Below are 23,649 nucleotides of genomic sequence, written 5' to 3' on the forward strand. Positions count from 1 at the left end.
ACTGAGCCCATGAATTGGAATCTCCCATTACTGGATGGTAGTGCAACACTCTTAACCCCTCTATTGTTGCCATGCTACTGCCAAGTGAGAAGTCCATCTAGCTCCATGGGGTCCTGACCCCATCCTCAGTGGGTGAATGTAACAAAAATGGCACACAAAGTTACCCTTATATCTTTTACTGAGCAGCAGTTCGGAGGCTTAAAGAGCTGTAAGTTGCAACTGGTCCAGCTCATCTCCATTATTTCTACTTCGTGTCTTTCAATGAATCTCAAGTTCCTCAACCAATTCTACACATTGTGAAATGGTTTCTTATTATTTTGCATCTTTCTCCTAGAAAAGATGAAAAAACAACTACTACTGATGCAAAATGAGCATCCTTGACACCAGATAGTCCTGACTACTCAGATTCTAGGCTTGAGGGTCTGATAACAGGAATCTTTTCAGTGTAGCTTTATCTTAAGACTAAAGACACAGACATGCTGCACTCTTAGAATCTCACAGGCACAAAGCCCTATTTAGCCCATCACTAAATAATTATTAAAATAAAAGTCTGTAAAATCTACATACTTCTCAATACTAGACTGCTTCCAGTGCATTTCCAGATGTCAAATTCCCTCTACATTCCCAATGCAGGAGCCAAACTCTTCAGCTTCTCTCTTTAACAATTTCCACTGTGCACAGGGATCTGTGATTACAAAAATCTGTGGTGGTTTGACAGAATATGAAAGTAGAACAAAGATAAAATAATATGAATTATTAAACATTAATTCAGGGGAAATCTAGCATTGTGATGAATGATGCCTAATCATGGATGTGTTTAAGTCATTGCTGAAATATAATGCCTGAGGTGTGGAGAGGCAAAATAAGGAGGGATGAAGAAAGATCAGCACTGCAAGGCTATTTAACGCAATTAATACACTCCCACTGTCACAGTTAGTAAAAGTAAACAGCAACTGTTTGTAAAGATCTCATTTTTATATTGCCGATTGTAATACTTGCTATACTGCTGTATATCCTTGGCCTCCGGATGCACCAAATTACATCAGCTTCTCAGTTGTCATATTCTTCTCTCCCTAAAGCAGGTTTTAAAAACAGAAACTTGAAGCAGGCTCACTCAAAACCCTCACAAGCCGACAGGCAAAAAAACACACTGGGGTTTTTCTTATGCCATGACTTTCAGAAAATCTCCTGAGTGTTTTTGTTTTTCTGGGTTTAATTATGTAAGTCAGAAATACTGGAACAGAGCCTGTGTCAATGATCAAACCTATGAGTCAAATTAACAAGCAGTAAATTATTTATAACAGATGTAGCTCTACATAATAAACAGAAATGTTCACAGGGAATAAAATACCTGCAAGGAGATGATCAGAACAAGTATTTTGCAAGATTCAGGAAGGTAGAAAGCAAGCATTGCAGTGACATTTCTCAGTCCTGCATTTCCAGTGCTAACTACAAGTAGGAGACAAGACACTCCTCCGTTGGAGCAGGTTTACTGAGAAGCTCTAGCCAGCTGCTCTAACTCTTAGAGAGGCCGTCATGAAACTGCTGCTATTCTACAGCCTCACCAGACCCGAATCAAACTAAACATAGATATGGGAGAAAATCAGGCTCATTGGAACCACACCTTTTAACTTTAAATTCAAGCTCCTTTAAACCTATCTGTCATCCTTCTCTGAAACTTCTTCCTTTCAGAGCCTAATTATTAAGTGTTCCTAACACACTTGTTATATTTGTTAAAAATAAAAACCTCAAAGAAACTTGACAGCAAATCTTTCTAACATAACATAGTTTTAATTTACACTATAATGTGTGTTATTAGCAGCTCAGGACTAGCCAGGACTATATGTAAATTCACATATATGGATGTGAACACAACCTAGAAAAAGGAAAAGAAAATTAAGATGCAGTGATTTTATTTGACTGACTTCATTGTTATTATAATCCTGGCCACTGTAGTTATAAGGAATGCATAGTACCACAGGTTTGCAAGGATGCTGCACACTGTGCTTTCTAACCCTAAGGATCGATATGATCGATATGAAAAAAGATCTGTAAATATTGTGAAAGAGACATGCAAAATGTATGCCCTGTCCCCACACAGCAAACGCAGAGCACCTCATTACTATCACTTACTTGATTTAAAGGCCTCCATGGGAAAAGTGCTCAGAAAGATGTATACTCCAAAAGGTGGATGTTCAAGCACAAAGTTAAGGGGCTGTGGATGGCTCTCAATGGGATATTATCACTAACCCCAGCTCCTTTCTCTGTTCAAACAGCAAATTAATCGGCACACACACCTCACTGAAGATGAGTTTATGGCATACTCTGCAGACATGCACAGCCAAAGAGGTCATGTTTTGAACCTGTAAATTACTCACACATTTTATGTTTTAAATAAAACTGTAGATTTATTGTACAAGAGTACAGCATGTGCCTTTTTAACCAAAAGCTCAGCATCACACAACAATTTAATCTTCCATTAAACATACACAGTCCTACAACACAGCTCAGCTCAGCTAGGAAAAGCTACATAATGAATTAATTTATTAAGAGTCCTGACTACGCTGTTCTTAAGGATGTTTACCTAGAGCAAGAACAGTGGCAGTGGTTCTGGTATTGTAACATTTAATCACTTTAACCTGATCTCAATATGGTAATAGCAAGCAGTCATCTAGAGCACAACGAAGAGATCACTTAAGGGACACCACATTTAATCTCAAATGCATGAAACAGTAGACCAGAAGATCTCAAACACATAATACAGGTATGGATTAGAAATCTTTTATGAGATCATTTTGATGTAATGTCTGCACTAACTATGCCACAGGAAGACTGGATGCATGACAGGCATTGTACCATGTAGTAGTGTCATTCAGATCAAAATTCTTATGTTTGGAAGAGGCAGAGCAGGGTATTCTGTACAAATAGACATTTGCGTTATTACATTAGTTTACACTACTGTAGCCATTTGCCCACACGCCAGCAGTCTCTTATTATAATTCATTTTTATACTATTTGCTTTGACCTTACCTGGTTCACTTAACAGCAGTATCATTATTGCCAGACACAGACACGTTCTGTGCTACATCTTAGCCTTTCAAATTGTCATAAGCACCCAATCTGGTATAAGCAGGCATCCTTTATGCACAGCGTTGTGCACAGCTAGCCACAAGTTATCAAGACACGTTCAGATAAGATTGTTTATTTGCCACTGGAGTTTCTCATCACAATGGAGATTCAAAGTTCATCACTGTATAACAACTCACAGTACTTAAAGTTCCCCTGAAATTTGGAATTAAACATTTACTACCCAAATGAGCTACAGGTTACATAGCAAACTCTTGATCAGAGAGAGAAAGCTTATGCCTTTTTATTACTGTTCAGTTTGTCAATGTGTGTCAGATCTTAAGCCTGTTCCTCTAAAAGGATCAGGTGCTACTTTTATTAAAGAATTTAAAATTCTCAGAAAACAGTATTTCAGTAAATTTTTAAATACTCAAAGGAGGTGAACTTGGATCCTACACCTGAACATGTGATTTTTCACTTGCAGCAGGAGCATGATAGTGCATTGTTGATTGGTTCTGAACCATACTGAATTCTTACAGCATAAGCTAAAATAATACGCTAATCAAAACACAGTGACATGAAAGAAACAGAGGAAGGAAATCTATATCAAATATCTGATCTTGAATTAAAATAGACCAGCAATAGTGTGTAAGCTTTCAAACAGATGAGATGTTTAGCTGCTATCAAGTAGCATACCAGCAGTTGTTTCAGAAGAATTATACTAAACTTGCACCTACTATGGTCCATGTGTGTTTTCTGATGCTGCAAATTTCAGTCATCTTAGCCAAAATACTGCAGTATATTAATTAAATTATTAAAAAAAAAGGGGGAGAGCAAGAAAAATCTTTCTAAATCAAAGTTGCTTTTTGTATCATCTTCAAAAATACTGCAAAAATTTCACCACACTGAAAAAATTTTCACTTATCTTTCTTGCTTCTAGATTTAAATAAGACTAGCCAGAAGAAGAAACAAAGCTGGAAACGTATTCTTGACTTGCAAGACTAAATGCACAACCTCAGTAGATTTCCAGTTCATTGTCTAGACTATACTTTGGTAGCCTTCAGTGTACAGATTAACGTTTGGCTGATTACCTAGACACCATGCTGAAAAGGTAGTTATCTAACTAAAACAGACATCACCTGAAATTATTTCTTTTCTTGCTGTAAAACAAACACAAGCAGCACATTAACAAGATGCACAAGCTCCTCTTCTTCGCCCACTCAGAATTTTTAATTTGCTTAATAAGTAATGAGAAATAATTAAAACCTGATCTTCGAATATTGTCAACTGTTTAAGAAATAAAGCTCTCCTATTTCCTGTATTCATTCTATTCCACCTTTAATAAAAGTTTATGCAGATTTCTTCTGCTTACTAAAATGAAGTCAACTTATGTTTCTTACATATTTAAATAGCCCCAACACCAGAAACATAAAAAATGTTATAGTGAATTTTAATCCTTGTAAAACATTATTACACCACACACTGTTATTATAAATCTTTTCAATAACATCCATTATAGAACTTAATAAAGAGCACTGTCTATTACTATGCACTGTCAAATATTTCTGGCAGTATCAATAATTGACTACAGTATATTTCTTTTTTAAAATCGAAAGTTAACCTACATATTCTGAACTTGCAAATAATACACAACAGATCGTACTGTCATATAGTCATATAGGCTGCATATTCATTCATATTTTTCTGATTTGTATATAAGAGTACATTTTCTATAACAATATGAAAGAAAATTAATAACTTATTTATCTACCTAGGAGGCTAGTAGTTATTTGTAATCATATTAATCAAAATATGACTGAAAAATTCAAAGTTAATTATTGTGAAGTGCACAAAATCTAGAATATAGGGAGTTTCCACAGTACATTATACTAAGTCAACATAGATTAAAAGCTGTAAAGTCAAAATTCTCATTTAAAAATTTAGTGTTTCTGACATCATCTTCCACCATTCCATCAACTCTTCTTTTTCCTCTTCTTTTCTTTCAGACAATGACTCCAGTTCAAAATCAACCTGAGTAAGAGAAGCAACAAAAAATGTCAGTAAGACTTGTAGAAAGAGAGCAGTGTAGGCTTTTAAGAGTCATTTATTGAAAGAAATTGTTTAACACAGACATGGGGCTTAGGGAGGTACCTTCTATTTTAGACTAGGTTTATTCCAAAGTGTCTCGAGGCTGATTTAAATATGTGCAATACCAGCATATCAGTGCAATAACTTATCTAAAAATACACACAGGCCAGCAAAATTTCCAAAAGAACCAGACATTTGTCAAGTCTTTGACTTGTTTAAAAATTTCAAATGGTATGGGCCAATGAAATTAAAACTAATAGCCACATAAATCATACATCATATTATAAGAAGTATCATCAGCTTAGTGCTAACACCTAGCAATGCATATACCCTCACCGTATCAAAACATGTATTCATTCAATTTTATGCCAGCAAAAAGATCCAGGGAGCTTTTCCTAACATGGGGTTCATTAATGTAGATATGATGTGCTACTTTAATTGTTAAGAGACATCCACATCTGGACAGAGGGTGAATTAAAAATGCTTCTAAGATCTTAGACACAGTCTAGGTCTTAATCACCGTACATACTGGGCATCTACACAAAGAGAGGTCCATCACTATCTTTCTGCACAGAGCTGAACACTGGTTTTAAACCAAGCAGGTAGTCATTTGACAATTTAGACTGAACATATCACGTCTCAAGCCAAACCTCAACATCTCTTACTTTTCATGTTGCACTATTTAGATACATCCTGTAATCCTCTTTCTGATTGTCTATTCACACTTCAACCAATAAAATGTTTAAGTATCCCAACACTACCCTTCTCTGTGTCTTTTCATTATAAATAAGATCAGCAAGAGATTAAATGAGTTTAAAAGGAGATTACTCTCAACAGCTGGTGCATCAAGTGCTAAAAGAGTAGATCTCCAGTCTTTCTAAATTAGCATATTCTTAAATATTCTGAAAAATCACCTTCTGCTTACATGCATACCATGAGGGAAAAGAGACCCTTTAAATATATAATAGGTGATAAACCAAGACATGTGAGCACTTACCACAACCGCAGGGCTGAAGGGCACAGCCACTTTTTTCGTTATTGCTAGATAGCCTGGTGCTGAGGCTGTAAGTTTGTAATTTCCAGGCACAAGCAATCTCCAATAATCACCATCCTTGGCTGTAGAGGAGAAGAAGAAAATCCAAATAAATATGTATAAAACTAATTATGCAGCTAAGTAGAAGGGGTATGTCAGTCTTTTATATTCCTGTCAGCCCTTTCCTTTTGTCTGTCTGAAAGGATTCTTCTGTAAGAGCTGTATAAATATGTCATTACAGATTTTCTCATTTTCAGGTAACCAAAACACTGATTTAAACTTTGAAGTTGTGCTGTAGACGCTGTGAAAGATTTTGCCTGCTGAGGCTGAAGGTTCTCCATCACACTGAAGAACAGGACAATATGGGGCATTACTCTACTTTAGAAGCGCACCCCAGCCATTGTAAAGTCCCTGTTAAGTGTCTGAGTTTCAGTTTGCAGTGTGATATGGATTTTTATTGTTCCTCAGTATTCTGAAAATCCAAGTGTAAATGCATTTTATTCTCATCAAATTTAAATAAATGGGACCACTTTTCTCACACTTCAGAAAAAGCTGTAAATCATCATGTCCTAGAATATTCCATGTGTACCACCCTTGAAGTATCATTGTCTACATGTTTCAGTATCCAGGCATTGTCTAGGGCTTTTTTCTTTGGCTCAGATAAACAAAGAAATGAAAGTTTAATACACTCAGGTGAAAGAGAGGATCCTACTACACTGTTACTGTAGATTATCTTTTTCAGTCACAGAACCAAAATGCATCATCCTCTTCTACAGAAATGACCCTATCCTATTTTCACAAAGACTCAGATCCTCCCTGCACCAGCAGTTGTGCAATTACCTAATTTGTCACAGGCTAATACTTCCAAATTTCTCTATCTCCAAAAAACATTGCAAGGCTATTCTAAAGTTCAGTTAGCAGTCCATTTAAAAGACTTAACCATGCTCTTTCTGCCAGTCCCTTAAATGCTTTTTCACCACATCTGCAGCTACACAGTGCACAAAGGGAAATATTACTTAAAAGTCTGCAATTCGCATGGTCAAAAAATGTCAGTAGTCAGTCCAGTTGTGCCCAGATTTTTCTCTTCATAAAACAGAAAGGAAAAGAATACTCTGTAGAACTACGATAATGATCTATTCTAATTCCTGGCAATGGAACAAAGTTGAATTTCAACTCATGAACAAAGAACAGGAGAAAAGCCAAAGAATATTTATGCTTTATTTTGACTGTGCCAAAATTCAAGTACTTGTTTTCCTCACTCTTTTGACAATACATGACTTTAAGGCTTATACACACACAATGATGTGGAAAGATTAATGATTTTTTGTACCAGAGAAGCATGAGCTTCTCTCTCATATGTCTCACTCTCTCCTACCTCAAGATGCCTCTTTTCACAGCTTATTTCCTTTTTGTTATGCCTGAAAATTTATTTCCAACCTCTATACGTTTTGCCTTCTTATTTACAGTGAAAGAAGATGACTAATGTTTTCACAGACTGTTCCCCTGCTTGGCAGAAGTGCTGGCCTCTTGGAAGGTGATGCACAAACAAACACAAATTGGAGCCACCTGAAGATTCTTCTAGTCCTGTTTCATAGTATTCTGCATTCTGTAACACTATAGTGAGACATATTATTGAGAAAATGACCATAATGTAAGATCATGTATAAAAAAATGACATTTTCTTATTGTTTGTCTAATTAGTATCTTGTGCAAATAAAAAAAATGTCATTCAGGATAGGACAGCATAGGTCTACAGGGCAGACTGAAAGTTGGCACTGTGTGAGCTAGCTTTGAACTTATTCCTAGAATAAAGCACAACATCACTGAAGAGGTGACATATAATTTTCTGTGAACACCAACTAACACAATACTTTCACCTTTTAGAATCACCTTTCTGAAAAAAGGTCACATAATTGTAAACAGCAGAGAGAATTTACCTTTGTGGAAGGAAGTTATGTAAATTGAAAATCTGTCAAGAATTTACATACCCAAAGGTATGATTGCATTGTAGATAATATAACACTTTTAGACTAAAATTTAGCCTTCAAACTAAAAACAGCACTGCTGACAGGACTTTAAATCCTGGTAGAGCTGTGAAACACTATTTGCATTATAAATCAGAAAGTCTAAGCATTAATAACCAAGAGCCTACAGAACCAGCTCACACCAGAGATCCATGAAGTCACGAAAACCAGTCTCAGATACTTGGAGAGCAAAATACAAGCAGAAGATGCATGAAATCCTGCAGACAACAAGCTTCTTGAGGCACAGCAAGCTTTCCTGGCCTCAAAATTTTGCTCCCTTAAAGCTTCAGTTAAAAAGATGTGAAATGGTTTCAGGTTGCTAAGCAGAGGTGAAGCAATATATCTCAGCACTTCTTGTTTTGCTAAGGTACCACACTCACCTGATGTAATGTCATGGCTTATTCCCTCCACAGAAATTGTAGCATTTGCTATTGGATTGCCTTGAAGATCTTTAACAAACCCCTTCACTCCTCGATGAATCTAAAATAAATAGGGTTGGCAACACAGTAAATAATTGGAAAATTCTTAAGAAAAGATGGCATTTTTTGTCAATGGAATATCTACTGATATATCTAACAAAGCATGTCTACATGTTGACAGCTATCAATGATAAATACTTAACATCATAATGGAACAAAGAATGAAGAGGAAAAATAATTCAGCAGGTAGTTATAATAATTTACCTGTGCAATGCAAGCAGTTCTCAGAAATATGCAGCAAATCATAATATATATGACTTGAAAGTCTTTATCATATTGGGGATCAATGAATCCACTGAAAAGCTTTAAAAGAGGGCTTTGAAAAAACCTTCTCTTTAAGAAAAATTTAATCAACTTTAAAAATTGCGAGATAATAATGGACATAACTGCTTAAAGGTGACACATTATCAAAGCAAATGCGGTCACTTGGACTTCAATGGGCAATCCCTTTGTGAGATGCTTGAGACCTCTGTTGTGCACCCAAAACACCCAGGTTTTCGAGCTGGGACTATACAGAGTCACAACACTCCCCACAAGGCAATGGTGGATCATGTCCTAGTTCCTTCTTGTCTCCGGGCAGCAGCCCCAGCAGTACCTACCTTGACTGTTCCTAGCATATATGAAATTAAAGCACTGATTTGACCGCAGTGTGTGGAGTCCTGTCAGCATACCTTAAATGCATGGTTTGAAAGCAGGCTGAGCTCCTCAGAGGCAAGACACTGAGGATCAACTGCTTTTTCATGGCCTGAAATAGGGAACTCTCAGTGCTGGGAAGAAGGGGATGTTGGGAACCTGTGTGGAGCTGCATTTCATCGGGAGCCTGGAAATTAAGCAGCGAAGTACTGTGGAGTTCAGGCTTCTCTCTGATTTTGTGATATTTGAAAAGACTTGTGGAACCCAAATTTTATTTTGAGATATTGATGTTCCCCTTTATGAACCTATATGGTATATTCAGCTGCTATAGTTTAGTTCAGTTTCCTCTACTTCAGGAGAAGCCTGATGTAGATCAGCTTAGAAAAGCAGAAAGTACATATTTGCACTATCCTCAGCAATCACAGGGGAGCTGGAGCACAGAGCTGGACCTTTTATCCTGCAATAAGATAAAAACCAATGCCAAATAGGCCAACTGAACTTCAAGGATAAAGCCAGCAGCTCTGCAGGAGCAAAGGAAGTTGGCAAAATAGTATCTTACACATGAATAATTTTGAAAATGCAGTGATAACATAGTTTGCCACAAGTCAAAGAAAATTAACCCATGTGCAAAGGAGCTGAACAATTTGAGATGGATCTCATAATCAGTGGGTAAAAACCTGCAGGATGGGTACAGCTTTTTCCTGAGCCCACATATAACTTATTAACAAAACAGTATAATTCAAACATTTCAAGTATTTCAGATTTCTGACTAACTAAAGCATTTCTGCACAAATAAGTTCTTAAAGAAATGAATGTATTAACTGATCAGATCTGCTAACCAAGTGTGTTTCTGATTTCACAATCTCAGGTGTGCGTCCATTAATGATATCATATATATTTGTAATCGTTAACTACAATAGTCAGGCTTCAGAAATTCAATATTCCCACACTGCTTGGAACCATCATTTCAGCGCAGCTTGATACATTGGCATGAAACAATTAAAAAATGCAATCAACCAAAAAAACAGCAACAAAGAAAACCCCCAAATACACACACAGATCTATTTCATGAGCCTTAACTTCTAACAATCCCTTAGCACAAGATTATATAAACCCATGACAACACTTTACACTTCTACCAGATTTGGTGTCATTTTTAATGGAATCATCGCACTGACAGGTCTATACTATCAGCAGCTCATGCAGACAGAGAGCAGCAGAATATCTACAAAACCAGGATTAGAGATGTCTCATGATGTTACAGTGAACTGCCAAGCAATCACAGTCTAATCCAGCTGTCTAGGTTCCCTGTACATCCACAGAGCGATCCATCCCACATCTGTACGCACACTTTAATATCTGCAGAGGGTAATCCATCTCTCTTAGTAAACACATCCTGCTGGGGGAGTGAACTATGGAAATGTGTATTTCTTTTCATTGAGGAACCCAACACAAATCATTTAAATTAAATGCCTGCAACAGCTTAAGCAAGATGAGATTAATTCCATACTATAACATCTTCCTTCTTTTCCCCTCTTCTTCCACTTATTTAGAAATATCACACAGGATTTACCATCTTAGAGACAGATAGGAATTACGGAGCAACATCTGGATTAATATGAAATTTGAATTAGATGTTTACACAGCAGAAAAGTTTATAAGTTTTATGTACAATAACCAGAGTTTTGCCACCCTCTTTTGTGTTACCTGCTCAATGTAATTTATAAGGGAGTTCTTATTGTCCTCCCAGTAGCCCTTCAGAGTTTCTTCAGGTGGGAACTTTTCACAGCTAAGTTCCACTGTGATTTCAAAGCAGTTGCTGCTGAGGTAATTGAAATCCTGCATCCCTGCAATGCCAGAAAAGAGAATTAGTGATGGATTTCGCATTATTCTGAACTAAATAGAGGGGGACACCTGAGATGCTGGTACTATTCAGAAAAGAACAGCTATTGGTGCAGTTCCAGTTAATCCACTTAGTTTTGAATTCAGAAGCTTTGTATCAGAGAAACCAATTGAACAATTAATTTCAAAAAAACATATTCTTCCAGGGAAAGCTTAAAAAAGATTTGGCACATGGCCTGTATACTTCTACTTAATGCTGCACCTGGCCTGTATACTCCTACTTCACACATATTTGGATAGCTGACATATACATTACATAATTTCTCTTTGGGAACAGAAAATTATTTCACATTATGGCTAAAATATTTTTATATTAAAAAAAGAAAGACAACCACTTTGTAAACCAAGAATAATGACAATTAATTATAAAGCAAATTAAACATAATAAAGTGACATTGAAAAAGAGGTTTATAAAGATGGGTCAAAAATGTGTTGGGGCTTTTTTCCTTAAAATACGGCATTTCAAGTTAGTAACATTTTACATGAAAAACATCTGTTTGTCAAGATTTTCTGCATAGATTCAAAATATTAAAAAAAAAATACAAAAGAAATCCTGTAAAATTTATTTCCATGGAATTTTTTCCATAGATAGGGGTATTTCCTACCCACTCAAAGCCTCTGCAAAATCAGTACTGGATAGCCCTCAAGAGAGAAGAGAAACATCATTATTAATTGAACATTAATCATAGAAATTTAAAAATATATGCAGCATGATAACATCATCATTAGGAATAAAAACTTGATGCAAAGTATGTGCTCTTTCACCTTTCTGAGCCCCTTCTCTTACCACATGGATATATTGGCTATTTTCTCCATTTGGTCAATCAATAGCCAAAGAGGTTTCCAGGTTTGTAACTGGGTCAACAAGCTGGAGAGGGACTGTGGCCATCCCCAGGAGGGTTATAAATATATTCTTTGTGGAAGCTGATGGAGAACTATCACTTGCCTTCCCATTCTATCTAGCTAGCAGAGTCAGTGGATTCTCAAATGGAGGACTGAAAAGAAAATCTCTATCAAGCATTCTGAGCATCTCCATGGAGGTCACTGAAGGATTGAAAAGTGCTTCTAAGACAGTTTATTCATTCAGGCCTACATTCTCCCAGGCAAGCTACATGAGACCTAATGTAGTCTCTTTACCAAAGCATCAGTGTTGTTCAAGGTTCATAACTGACCAGAGAGCTGATGTCATACCCAAAACAGAATCCCGAGGGCAGCAAACAGATTGAGTCAGGAGGGATTTTGCCAACACATTAGGGTGAAGAGTTTATTTTCTGCCAACCAGGCAACAAGACTCCTAACTGCTGATAGGCACAAGGACTTTTCAGATTGCTAAAAGAACCTTTTTATTTCTAAACCTTTTTTAGAAAAATGAGGACACAGAAGGCAAAGGTGCTCCTGCAAAGGATGGCTCTGACGTTCCAACCAGCGGAACACTAGATGGACCATGCAAGAGTACACAGCAAGAGAGGTGTGGAATCATGAGTTAAATCCTGACAGCAGTGCTGACTGCCAGGCATCTGTTCTACACACTAGATATCGCTGCTTTTCTTGATTTTTGTATTTCTTCTAAAAGAAAGAAAGAATGCATGAAGAGGAGAACTGGGAGACAAAGGGTATTATGTAATTTTACTGTGGTGCCAACAACATTGACCATTGCTGTTCCAATTCTCAAGAAATTTCACCTTCCCCCAAAGTGTTACTCAGGAATGCCCTAGTTTCTCAAGAACAGAATAAAGAAGTAATATATTTTCCAGTTTTGTGCACAATGGCTATACCCTATAGTTTGTTTCCCAGTTCCTGGCCTGCTCCAAGGTTTATGTGTTGCTTTTGAAAAAATTCAGCTTCATTGAATTGCAGGTGATGATCTGAATCTCTGGGACAAAGAATGGGTGGAAGCTGGCCTAGATTTAAACTGTGGCCTATTACATATGTAATCTGGAGTGCACCAGGCTGTGCACTCTTTACCTGCACATTCAAGATGGTGATTAGGTGCAATATCCAAGAAATCAATACATATTTACAGAGTTACAATACATATTTAATACTTTTTAAATATTAAAAATATTTATTCAACCTTGCAGCAACTTTGCTGCTACTGGTCAAGTCCTCTAACTGCCCTATTCCATCTGATTGTGTACATGGCATGTATTACATGCATGCACATCATCACACTCCCAAAGCCTCTCATTTTAACAAAGTATAGCAGTAACTTTCTTACACTTTAACAGCAACCACCCTCTGAAGATCAGAAAGGCTTAGATTCTTCAGATATAACTGAGATTCAGCAATGAATGCCCTTTGCTGACCATGAGTAAGACTTTCCTTTGAAAACACAAAGCCTCCCCTGTTGCACTGTTCTAGTCTCCTGAAGCACTATACTGTCTCTAGGTTAGTGTTTACATAAATAAGCTTAGAATATGGGAAAAAATTAATTTCTTCATGTTTTAAAAAAGGAACGCCAAGCTTTCCAAAGGGAGCAGAGTGCAGGGTGTGTTCCTGACATCCATGCATCAGAATTACTTAAGACTACAAGCTACAGCACTAAGCTAGTTCAGCCTCTACACATAGAAAAGACAGTAACATTCAGCAGGACAAGATGAACTTGAGCCTTGTGCATAATGGGGAAAACAGTTGCCTCCTACATGTGTTGTATGAAATCCTAAAAAATCCCTAAAGCTGTTTCCAAAATTGGCAATTCAAGTAAGGAATTAGTTGAGTGCCAAGAGTGATTTGAGAGTATCTGAAAATAAAAATAATAATAATAAAAAGACATTTAAACAATAGCCTAATAGTACAGCAATAGCAGTAAGCTGCTTTGAAAAGCTATTTTTGCAATGACACGAATCTGATTAGACTCAGGTGACTCTGTAATGACAGAACAAGCAGAACAGGCATGTGGCTAGGTAGTAATCCTTTACTATCTGCTCTTCTCATTTATAGTTCCTAATAGATACTCCACACAAAAAGTACATTAAAAAACCATTACGGATGTTGAAAAATTGTGCACTAAACAGCTAAGGAAATGCCAAAATTAAAGCTGTTTGTGCAAATTTAATTTGGCTTTCTTGTGCATAAGTGAAATCATTAATTAAATGCTGATAGGAGAAAAAAAGTGTTAAAAACAGCATGGTTTTTATGTACAAACTTGTTTCTCCCCAGAGTCTGACGGCTTAAAGAGCCATTCCTGAACACAAAAGAATGACCTCTGCCTTTGCTTGCTGTCTCTGAAAAACCTATAAGGATCAACTAATTACAGATGGCAACTACTACAAGTGTAACACACATAATGGCCTCAGATTTAGCACCAAGATGCTATAGGGGGGAGCTATTTTCTCTGTACCTCTGCTCTAAAGAAGAAAGTAACTATTAAACAGGTAAGGGTGAGAAAAATCTCACAGTAAAGCATATTAAGAGAGAGAAGCAAGTGTCAAATATTCCTGTACATCATCTGCTCTCTCCATCCCAAAAGTTTAAAGTCCGAAAGCAGAATTGCCATCTTGTATGAGGCTGGTGAGGAAATCCCGAGGTCAGACAAAAGGGAAGGATGGAATAGGAATGCAATGGAGGGTTCATCCTTACTACCAGTTTGAGACAAGGACTGTTACCAGATGTTTCTGCCACCAGACGTTCAGCCTTCCTACCCAGGCACTCGGAAAAACACACAAAAGTAACCCACAGTCACATGAGAGCACCACCCACATATTATCCCTGCACACTGGAGAACCAGTGAACATTGCTGCCATCCCACCATGCAGGCCTGTCTTTTACAGAAGGTACAAGTTCCTGTGGGTGAATGATACAAAGAACAGATACGACACAACTGGGGGCTCAATAATAAGCTCTATAGGGCAACAGCACCTATAGGGATTCATTAGAATGAAAAATCATCCTTTCCTAGGTCAGAACTCTTGGTCTCATGAGGTACTGTCAAAGGCAGCCTCTAGAAGATGACTGGGAATAAACACAGAAAACGGGCAAGAGTGGGTATTGGCAATAAAGTGGGAAAATAGGCAAGAGTGGGTACATTCCACAGAAATGAATGCTTGGCTTTAGTAGAAAAATGGGAAAGGAAGGGAAAAGGAGAAAGTGGGGGATGACAGCCCACAGCAATCCAAGGGTGTGAACGCAGAGAAGTGCTACCTTAGCTCTGATAGGAGCAGATACCACAGAGACAAGGTCTTCAGAGATAAATTCCTAACTCTGGTAAGGATACACAGTGGAATACTTTTCCTACATCAACACAAATGGCTTTTCAACAGCTTATGCCACTAACTTTGAGTGCATTACCATATGGATAGCAAAAGATCACTGATACAATGCACAAACTAATTGCCTAATTTTGATTTCCAGACGGAGCTTTCCAGACTAAAGTTTCCAAGACAATTTTCACTTGAACTGAGCAATGTTTAGTTATTTTCCTTAGCAGTAGATATAAAAAGAACAGAACTGGTTGCACTGAACTGCACCAGTTTTTTTAAGTCAGCAAAAACTACCATGGAGGTTTTGTTCAAAAGTTGCAGCTTGTCAGTTGATTTCTACACTTAGAGGAAAATAAAAAACAAAAAACCCACAAGAGACTCATACAGTATAGTCCAAAGCATATTGTTGTCTCTCAGTTTTTTATTAGCTGCAACATATTAGGATCATAGATCCTGCTTAGAAGTAGAATTCCTGCCTACTAACATCTGTACAAATACATGAGAAAAACAAAGGCCTCGCTTGAGGAATTTGCAGTCTAACTTAAAATAAGATCCAAAAAGAGGAAATAATTCAGACTTTCCATAAGATTTTCCAATGGAAAAATGTGTCTTAAGCGTGTGAAGTTTAGACAGAATCAAAGCATTTCATCAAAACAATGGAAAAACTGGTTTTCATAGCAATTTCCTATGGAAAAAGAAGTTAAAGTTTTATGTCCATGTTTTTACAGTTAATACTTAATATTTCATTAAGATAATTTTTGAACTGAATTGAAACAAATTTTAACTATTAAACTTCTCAATATTTTATTTTTTTCAACTTATGCAAACTTTGTTTTGTTAAGGGTGTTTTAATGGTCCCATTTCAAAGTCCGTGAAAAGCCTCTCACAAAGGGAATTTTTTTTTTTCTGTTATTTTCAAAAATGTCTTCACACCCAGTCCCTGGTACCTAGTACCTGTGGTACCAAGCAGAGGAAAGATGCTGCCCCTGTGAAGACAGGGAATAACATGTCTAAGAATAAGCTGGTGATCTCTGGCTATGTGAGCACTATTAGTCGTTGTTCTGTTTCTAATTTCTTCACATGAGCTTAATTATTTTCTTCTAATAGCCCCTCTACTGTAAGAGAAGCAGAGTTCGGCTACCACCTAGGCTGTCTAATGCTTTGAGAGATTTCTACTCACTTCAGGTAAAAATTTAAAATTCAGTCAGAGACTGTAATTGAATATCAAGAGGTAAGCAAACAATAAAACTGTTACGTGTGTTCAAAGTTATCCAGTATAAATCAAAAAAGCCAAAGTACAGGCAAATCACTCCAATGCAAGCTGAGTTTCTAGCTCAGAATATCCAACTCAGTTTTCACTCCAAGCTTAGTAGTAGACTCAAAGATTTAGATATCCCTATGCCTGTCTGCCTCAGTTTCCAAAGAAAATAACACATAAAAATTCTTAGTATAAAAGAATGAAATGTCTCATTTGAATGAAAAGACTCATTTCAGGCTACTCTTCTAGACTTCTGCAAAATTAGTCTGGACATACCCATAGGAGCTCTACTGTTCCTCTTAGCACAGAAGGCTCTACCAAAGTCTAGGGTGACAGCACCTGGGCAGAATCAGGCACTAACCAAGCCACAACGTATGGAGACACAGGTATCTTTGTGGTTGGTTTTGTTCCCCTCAAAATCAAAGTCCAAACTCTTGTTTTCTACAACACTGCAAAACCAGGCCTTCCCCACTTCCTTCAGGCTTGGATGCCTCTGTTATTGAGGTTTAAATGAAACATCAGTAGCCCGCTTTCATCAGGGCTTTGTTTTTTACTCTTTTCTTAAAAAAACCCAAACCAAACCTTAAGCTCTCACAATAACAGACAAATCACTTGCCCACTGTAGAACTATTAAATTTGCAATGACCTGAACCCTAAGTGAAGAAACACCGTAGAAAAAGCAATAAAAAGGAATATTTTAGTAGGCACCACAGTGAGCTTTATGGGATTTTATAGATGTACTGCGGTGAGTGATCAACCTTTGATTTAGCCTTAACCAGGCCAAAAGTCGTGGATAACATAACTCAAGCTCAAAATATCCCGCGACCTGGATCCCCCATGCGGTGGGCTCACCTCCCGGGACACTGTACCATGCACCACCATTGGTTGTTCCGTCCACAAAGCTGCTGTCATCGTCATTTTTACGACATGGTGGTCTGTTCGGATCAGACATAGCGGGATTAAAAGAAGAATAACTGCGGGCCAGGCTCTGAAAAATAGCATCATCGGGGCAGGAGCTGTATTCATGAGCACTACCTAGGGAGGAAAAAAATGTCCAGGAACAAGGATTGTTAAAAGGGCAGTCATATGACTGGGCTCACAACCTAGATTACCAGCACTGCACACTGGAACTGTGCCTGGAAATCCTAGGTACACTGAACAAGACACAGGTGTCTCCCTAAAGAGTTTTATAGTCTGATATTAAAAGGATTTGCAATTAAACTGAGAGAGAATTGACTGAAATAAGAGAATCGCAAACAATTTAATCATTTCATGAAACTTCAGTCATTTCCTTATCCCCTGGTAGCAGGGAAAACAAACTAATATTTCTGTATACTATATGATAACATCTCTGCCAGAATGTGATCCTTTTTATAAGGGACTGAGAAAGTGGTAACAGTGATAGTTGTTTCTCTTAGCAAACTACTGCTTTCAGAAATTCATTTTTTACAGGTGCAAAAAACCTTAGCCTAGACACATCTTTCTCACTTCATTTAACAGGGTACAAACAGCCCCAGCTAATTTAAGAGCTAAGTTGCCTTGATTAAAATATCTGAGGGACTATGATTCCCTCAGGTATTACGTCATTTTTGTCACATAAATCTACTGAAACAAACTATCATCTTCAAAACTAGAAAATATGGTCATAAACATGTGATTAATATGATAAAACAAGCCATTACAATGCAATGACATAATGTTTACAAAGTGGACCATAGCCAGCAGTGAAATAAATATAGAATGAAGCTTCTCTCCTGCTATTTCATGTTAACTTCCATTTACATACCACTCCGAGTCTCATCATAAGGATAGTTTGCAACAAGGTCTCCTCCATGAAGATTGGCAGAGAGCACAAAAGGAATATCCATTATCCAGTGAATGACACCTTTCGTTTCAGGAGCAAGCTACAACAAAATAGCATTACCAGAAGTTATAAACTCATAATTCCATGTAGAGACATTCAATTTAATACAAAGGGCTTAATTATTATCACATACATTATACAAGACAGATAAATGAACAGCAATTTTATTTTGGCTTCAGATAAAACTAAACACGTCCTTTATATTAGATTTATAATTATATTAAGTAGATTAATACAAGTTTAAAAGTAGTGTAAGTTAGCTCAGAATGAGACTACAAAAAAGCAACCTTTTACTTCTTCTCATTATGGATGGGAAGCCTATTAAATTTTACACTAAGGAAAATAAACTAATTCAAAATAAATGTTGGTAGGATGCAGTCTATTCTCTGTATGGAAAGTAAAATTACTTTATTAATAATTTGATTTTGAAGACAGAATACATCTATTAAGGCCACAGTCCTATGGGACTGCAGTCACAACACTATATTTTCTAGAACCTCCTCTGGGGAGTAAACACAACAAGATAAAAATCCCTCCAGATATATGGCTGTATATTGAAGGCTAACAAAAAGGCATGTGTTATATGTGAGAATACTTATTGAGCCAGCATTGTAATTAACCACAATACACAAATGAATTTCTGGCAATGGTAAAAATGCAGAATATTTCCAAAAACAGCTTCAAATCAAGGGAGAAAGCTACACAAAAAAAAACAAAACAACAAAAAAAACCACACAAACAAAACAAAAAAAAAACCAAAACAAAAAAACCCACCGCGGTTTGAGTGAGGAATTGTCTAAGGATTAAGTGATACAGATCAAAAGGGTTTACTATGGCAAGTCACTTTGAGGAAAAATTCAAGAAGCATCAGATGGATAAATTTAACAAAATTAAGAAAATATTCAGAAGAATATGAATCATAAAGACCATACACACATATCTTAGAGGCTGCTGCATGTTTGCTTGCATAAAAGGGAAGAGATGGGCATGTAAGTGGCCTGATATTCAGGTTGTACCTACCTTGGGATTCTGGTCCACAGCTTTTTTCATGTTTTTCAGAAGATGGTTGTTTGGGCCACCTTCTTTCTCATTAATGTAGACTATTCTATCAAGATCGGGAAAATTTCGGTTTAGATCTATCCCTTGGGCATTACTTCGACCAACAAACCAGTCTTTAAGTTCACCAGGCTGAATGAGGAAAGGGAACAGAAAGAGAAGGGAGATGAGTAGATTCATGAGATTACATATCAAGCTTTCTATGTGTATGTTTACCCCTCACGTGCTTGAGAATAAGAAGGGATCATGCCTCAAACTTCTGAGGCACCAAGACCTGAGTCACCCCTATTTCTTCCTAGACCTCTCTGGGAGCAAAACCAACCTCTGTTTCACTGAGGGTCTTGCAGGACAGGATTATTCTCATCAGGGCACACTTTGACTAAGGATGGATAAAATTACCAGAAGTACAGATTTTTCAGTGCCAGCTGTGTCTTCCCCAGGACTTGGCTTTTCCCCTTTGTTTCCTGCCTGTGACTGTGAATTACAGACCTCATTTTAGTGAGACTCAGAGCAGCTGTAGATTTATCCACCAGCCATGAGGAATGTTCACACTTGTTTAAAAGTTCCTCTAAATGGCTTTAAGAAGGACCCTAATCTTTACTTGAAACTTTTATTTTATTTTGCCTGTTAACTTTGTTCACTGAAATGGTAGCACCAAATAAAGATGCAATGAGAATTTTTGCAAAATCTTTTCTTTAAGCTGATTCTCTAAAATAAGTTTGGGGTTTCATTAAGGAAGTGACTTCAGAACACATAGTTTTATGTAGCTTGCCTCTGTATTTTTTTCAGTACTCTTTAAAGCAGGCTTAGTCTGGTTACTGGTTTTGTTCTTGAGGTATATTGAATCTACTGTCATACACTGTGTACATGACCAAGATACTTCTTAATTAGAATAACAGCAGCACTAAAACAAATTGTATTATAAATCATATTTAACTTGTAAGGCAACATATAAAAGTAGGTGTACTTCGGCTACAGAGCAAAAGTTTCCAATAATATTACAGAATCTCTACAGAGAAAGAGATTTCAAAGCAGTAAAATGCTGCACCAATTTGAGGACAGCTTTTGCTTCACTGCCACGAGAGGGAGACATATGACCAAATATAGATTAAAAGAGGGCTGTGTGTTTTTTTTAAAGACTTCATGAGAACCAGCTTAATAAAGATCTTAATAAAGTTTGGGTTATTTAATAATAAATTAATAATCACATGAAAATTTCAACATTTTCACATTAATTAAAAAAATAAATTCACCTCGTAAACAAGAGAATTCTTATTTTGGTTTTGAACATAATACACACCAGAATCTGTACAACAGGGTCGCTGTTTGGCTGCCATTTGCTAGTCATGCATTAATGTATTACGTGTTTCTTGACTGAGTCATCACCCTAAAATGCACACTAAATTTTTTTGACTAATACTTTAATTAAAGTGCCTCATGCTTAAACTTAGAATCAAAGTTATTCATATTAAAAAAGATGGCTTGAAAATTTGTTGGTTTGGGATCAAGTTCTGATGAATGTAAATAATTCTTTTAAGTGCATTTACATGAGAATATTCTTAAAGAAAACATCAGCTTTCCCTTTTCTAACACTTCTGAAACATCATGTATCACTAGAAGCTACTTGTTTAGGAAGCAGTTCAGTCAGTGAACTTAGATGAATATTCTTTCATCTAAGAATACGCATGAAACATAAACATCATTATATTTTAAAACACAGTAAAGTCACAAGAGAGAAGGCTATTCATTGAAAAGTCAAGCATAAAATCCTCCCCATCAAATGTAACAAGCCTACTGTACTATTAGGAAATACTTCAGTTTTGTTGTTGCATTCAACAATCACTACCAAGAGTACGTGTATCTGTAAAACTTCCAGTCCAAGTGTCATTATAATCCTGAGACTAATAGATATTGATATTCTTAAACACATAGCCTTACAAACCTGGGATGCTGCCTTCTCAAAGCCATCTGGATTCAAAGATGGCATGATATGGATACGTGTGCTATGGATCAAGTTGATAATGGTATCATTTCCTTTCTGGTATTCATTACACAAGTACTGAGCCAAGAAGATGAGTAATTCCCTTCCAACAGCTTCATTCCCATGCATATTCCCAACATATTTAAATTCTGGTTCTCCTGCAAGAAAAAGCAAGAACATGTCTTAGAACAACGTGTAAAAATCACCCACAGAGTGGATGACACAGCATACCTGAGATGTGGGTATGACTATTACTACAACTGGGCACAGTATTCCCAGAAGCAAACCTCCTTCAAAAAAGTGGATTTAGGTTCTTTTTCTAAACTCTAGCGTAACAAATGCTAATTAATATTCAGCTGTTTGCCAAAGTCAGAGAAAGACCATCAGAGGACAACACAGTGTGCCAAAATAAATGCTAAGCACCAAAGTCAACATTATTACTTTAATATGAACTACTGAGATCTAATTCAATTGATGCCTCAATACTGCAAAAGTATGTCTTGATTAGACAGTTTTTAAATATATAAACTTACACTAACAAAGCTTCTAATCTTTAATGATCCCTCCAAGAATAGGTTAAGCTTACTGCAATACACAGGCATTAAACTGCAATTCTTTCACAAAACCATTACCAGTGAACAGGTCTTGATCATAGTGATCCAAAAAATATTACTCAGCATATGTTTTGGATATTCAGTTCATATGTAATATGTATTCAATGTATATTATCTATATAAAAAAGCCATCCAATATTCCCAATTGCTCATAAGTCTCATTCTCATGACCATGGACATAAAAATCACACAAGATATGTCTTATAGAGCCGTGAAGTATTTACCTTTTAAAAGACTACATTTTAGGCCCTAACTCTGGAGAGGTTTTAGTATACATGTAAGTGACTGAATAAAATTAAAAGGAGTGTCCTGGAACTAAAATGAAAAATATGATACTTTCTGGGCTGAAGCCCCTTTTTCCTTATCCTTATTTTAAAATCTAGTTGTGTTGTAACTGCTTTAATCAAACATTCAGCTGATTATATGCTCTGAATAGCCTTCAGCCACACTGTGACAGTCTTTAGCACTATTAGAGGGGCAAATTCAAGCCAGGAAGAGTGTTACACAAACAAGACCTAAGTAATTGCTAATCAAGCATGCAGTCGTATCCACTTACGACCCTTCAGTCTGTACTTGTTAACCTTAATCCAATGATTAGATGCTAGCAGACACAGTGCTATTAATACCATGACTTCCTTTTCTTCCAGATAAATTGGGTTTGTACATACGGATTCATCCCTGAATTTTTTTGCTAGACAGGTTAAAAAGTTTTCTGGTTTCAGAGAAACAGTTTCATTCTATCTGATGGACACAAGGCAGTTACTGTGTCTAAAACCCTCCATTTCCTCTTTTGGCATTGACATCCTATTTACTGTTTCTTCCTATCTGTTAATACCAGGGAATGCAAGAGGTTTAATCATCAAGAGTAATCAGACCACACAATCAACTTGATCCCATGAAAACAGATGGATACTATATAATAAAATGTACAGCACTGCGCATCACATATACTTAGGATAGACATGCATATGTATATTGGCATGTTACTTATGGGGAAAATGTTTCGCAAGCTAACAGGCAACGCTGTTACTGCCATAAATATGAACACTGTTGCATTTTCCACTTGTGCCCTAGAACATCCCTAGGGAAGCCTGAGGGAGAAAGAATTTCTTCTGATTCCCCAACCTATGCATTAATCACCCACTTTTCTCACCCACTTGAATTTTACAGGCCTGGCTCAAGTGAATAAAGAGAAACAGATGCTTCCCATACCGTATTACTTGGCCTCCTCCCCAAAGAATCGTTAACAGTGTTAGAAGGGTTCATGAAAACAGTCACACAGGGTCTATGGTGAGCCAAGAGCACAGCCTCATGACAGCATATCTTCAGTGGTAATGACCCATCCCCAATGAGCAAGGAGGTCAGGAAGAGGTAACAAGTCACTGGAAATATGGAAAGTGTTTCCTATGAAAAATGATTGAAGACATCAACCCTATTTTCCTTAGGAAGACT

General features: G+C 36.9%; 1 protein-coding gene across 1 annotated transcript in view; it reads right to left on the reverse strand.

Moving 5' to 3' along the window:
• Positions 1-2,388: 2,388 nt before the first annotated feature.
• CPE (carboxypeptidase E) overlaps positions 2,389-23,649 on the reverse strand; it is a 56,973-nt gene continuing 35,712 nt past the window's right edge. The window contains exons 2-9 of the mRNA XM_051789598.1: positions 21,545-21,741; positions 19,567-19,734; positions 18,469-18,586; positions 17,535-17,717; positions 11,031-11,170; positions 8,592-8,691; positions 6,152-6,270; positions 2,389-5,097 (exon numbers count right to left, since the gene is read on the reverse strand). Of these exons, the coding sequence (XP_051645558.1) occupies positions 4,999-5,097; positions 6,152-6,270; positions 8,592-8,691; positions 11,031-11,170; positions 17,535-17,717; positions 18,469-18,586; positions 19,567-19,734; positions 21,545-21,741 (1,124 nt within the window). The 3' untranslated portion in view covers positions 2,389-4,998. The remainder of the gene's footprint in view (positions 5,098-6,151; positions 6,271-8,591; positions 8,692-11,030; positions 11,171-17,534; positions 17,718-18,468; positions 18,587-19,566; positions 19,735-21,544; positions 21,742-23,649) is intronic.

The sequence above is a fragment of the Manacus candei genome, unplaced genomic scaffold (assembly GCF_025592945.1).
Source record: "Manacus candei isolate 608988 ecotype Guabito, Panama unplaced genomic scaffold, ASM2559294v1 h1tg000028l, whole genome shotgun sequence".
NCBI classification, from domain to species: domain Eukaryota; kingdom Metazoa; phylum Chordata; class Aves; order Passeriformes; family Pipridae; genus Manacus; species Manacus candei.